Source organism: Vollenhovia emeryi, unplaced genomic scaffold, assembly GCF_000949405.1.
Source record: "Vollenhovia emeryi isolate VEMERY1.0 unplaced genomic scaffold, V.emery_V1.0 DF949081.1, whole genome shotgun sequence".
NCBI classification, from domain to species: domain Eukaryota; kingdom Metazoa; phylum Arthropoda; class Insecta; order Hymenoptera; family Formicidae; genus Vollenhovia; species Vollenhovia emeryi.
In genome coordinates, this window is record NW_011957285.1 from 1 (window position 1) to 1,391 (window position 1,391).

Genomic DNA, 1,391 nt, shown 5'->3' on the forward strand with positions numbered 1-1,391 from the left:
TCTTTCCAAGAGCAACTTATCGCGCACTCATTTGTAAATATTTTGGTGAGAGTGCGATGAAGATGATCTTTAGGATTGTTTCCAGACTTTCCACCAATTTTTAACAGAAAGTTCTTCTATAAGAAAACAAAATTTGGCAATTTCTATTTCCAACTGAGTTTGCTTAATCATGACTCGCAAGTTCTCTGCAAAGGTAAAAAGACTTAAATTAGCTTCCGAGTACAGAACAGCTACGGAGTTCGACTTTTTCCGCTTCAAATCGTGTATAGCTTACTCGTGGTACTCCAGAATAGAGCTCTCGTAATTGAAACCTAAGAAATAATATCCTAATAACTGCACCGTGTGTGCATATTGATCACTCGGCTGTAGCTTCCTCAATTTTTCCAGAACCGCTGCCACGCCGTTCGCAAATGCAATCTGTTCCTCCAGTAAACTGTTGACTTCACGCAGACACAACGCGGTAACGTCGTACTTAGAGATATCGATTGAAAGTCCCAGTTCGCTCTTTATCTCATCTTCATCACTGGTCAAGCAGTCCAGCATAGCCAAGCTTGCGACTTCTTTGGACGTAATTTTCTTAATGTGCACCCATCTACGAAAAGCTTTTGTGTTTGACTGGTTATACGTTAACAAGGCATTCAATGCGCACAGTCGCAGCTTACCTATACAAATTATTGCTGTAATATACAACGCTCAATCTGTACAGCACGAAAGAGATAATATTCTCAAGATTCCTGAAGCTCTCAGAATCTGTAGGGCTCGGTTCAACTCCGTCGAGTCGAGAGATGCAACTGCACAAGAAGGTGAACAAACAGTAAACACACGCTTTCCTCGTACACATGTTCAGACAGTACGCCTACGTTGTAAGTTAAATTGCGACACGTGTTCTACGATTGTCTCCAATACTTACATTCGGATTCTTTCATTTCACAAATGACCCACTCGACATTCCGCTTCATAATTTTCCTAGTAACAGCGCACGCTTTCGCCGGCAGAGTTTTAACGGGAAACTTACATACTAGACTGACGAATCTGCATTTCATCACCACGGCGTTGTACAAGTCCCTCTTAACTGTACAGAGTTTGCCCAGGCACGACTTGCACTTGACCGACGTGTGTGTGAAGCTGGCATATCATTTCCTGGAAAATCACTAATTTTTTAGAGTTCTGACTTCCTTTCTAATAGTTCTAGAGTTCCTGATACATTAAACACATAGTTCTGGCTTTTAAGACCAAAAAATCGCAAAGTGCAAACTGATTTGCTAACTTCACGCTGCAAATCACTTTGTCCCCGGACGTTTTCCTAATTATTTCTGCTAGGATTTTTATCGCATGAGAGTTCTACAATAGTTCTAAAAAGAGTTCTATGCAGTAGAACCGATAAATAATTT

The 1,391-nt window shown here is 40.8% G+C and overlaps 1 protein-coding gene across 3 annotated transcripts; it reads right to left on the reverse strand.

Annotated features, from left to right (window-relative positions):
- Positions 1-93: 93 nt before the first annotated feature.
- Positions 94-1,372, reverse strand: LOC105556134. Of its 3 annotated transcripts, XM_012003212.1 has the most exons (4): positions 1,016-1,372; positions 663-791; positions 275-592; positions 94-185 (listed from the first exon to the last, which is right to left on the reverse strand). In XM_012003212.1, the coding sequence occupies exons 1-4, from the start codon at positions 1,036-1,038 to the stop codon at positions 164-166; spliced, it is 492 nt and encodes a 163-aa protein (XP_011858602.1). In that variant the 5' UTR covers positions 1,039-1,372; the 3' UTR covers positions 94-163. The 3 variants fall into 3 exon arrangements, with proteins under 3 accessions (XP_011858602.1, XP_011858606.1, XP_011858597.1); XM_012003216.1 differs by having other exon boundaries at positions 326-592; positions 663-1,372; XM_012003207.1 differs by having other exon boundaries at positions 663-1,372.
- Between the last annotated feature and the right edge of the window lie 19 nt (positions 1,373-1,391).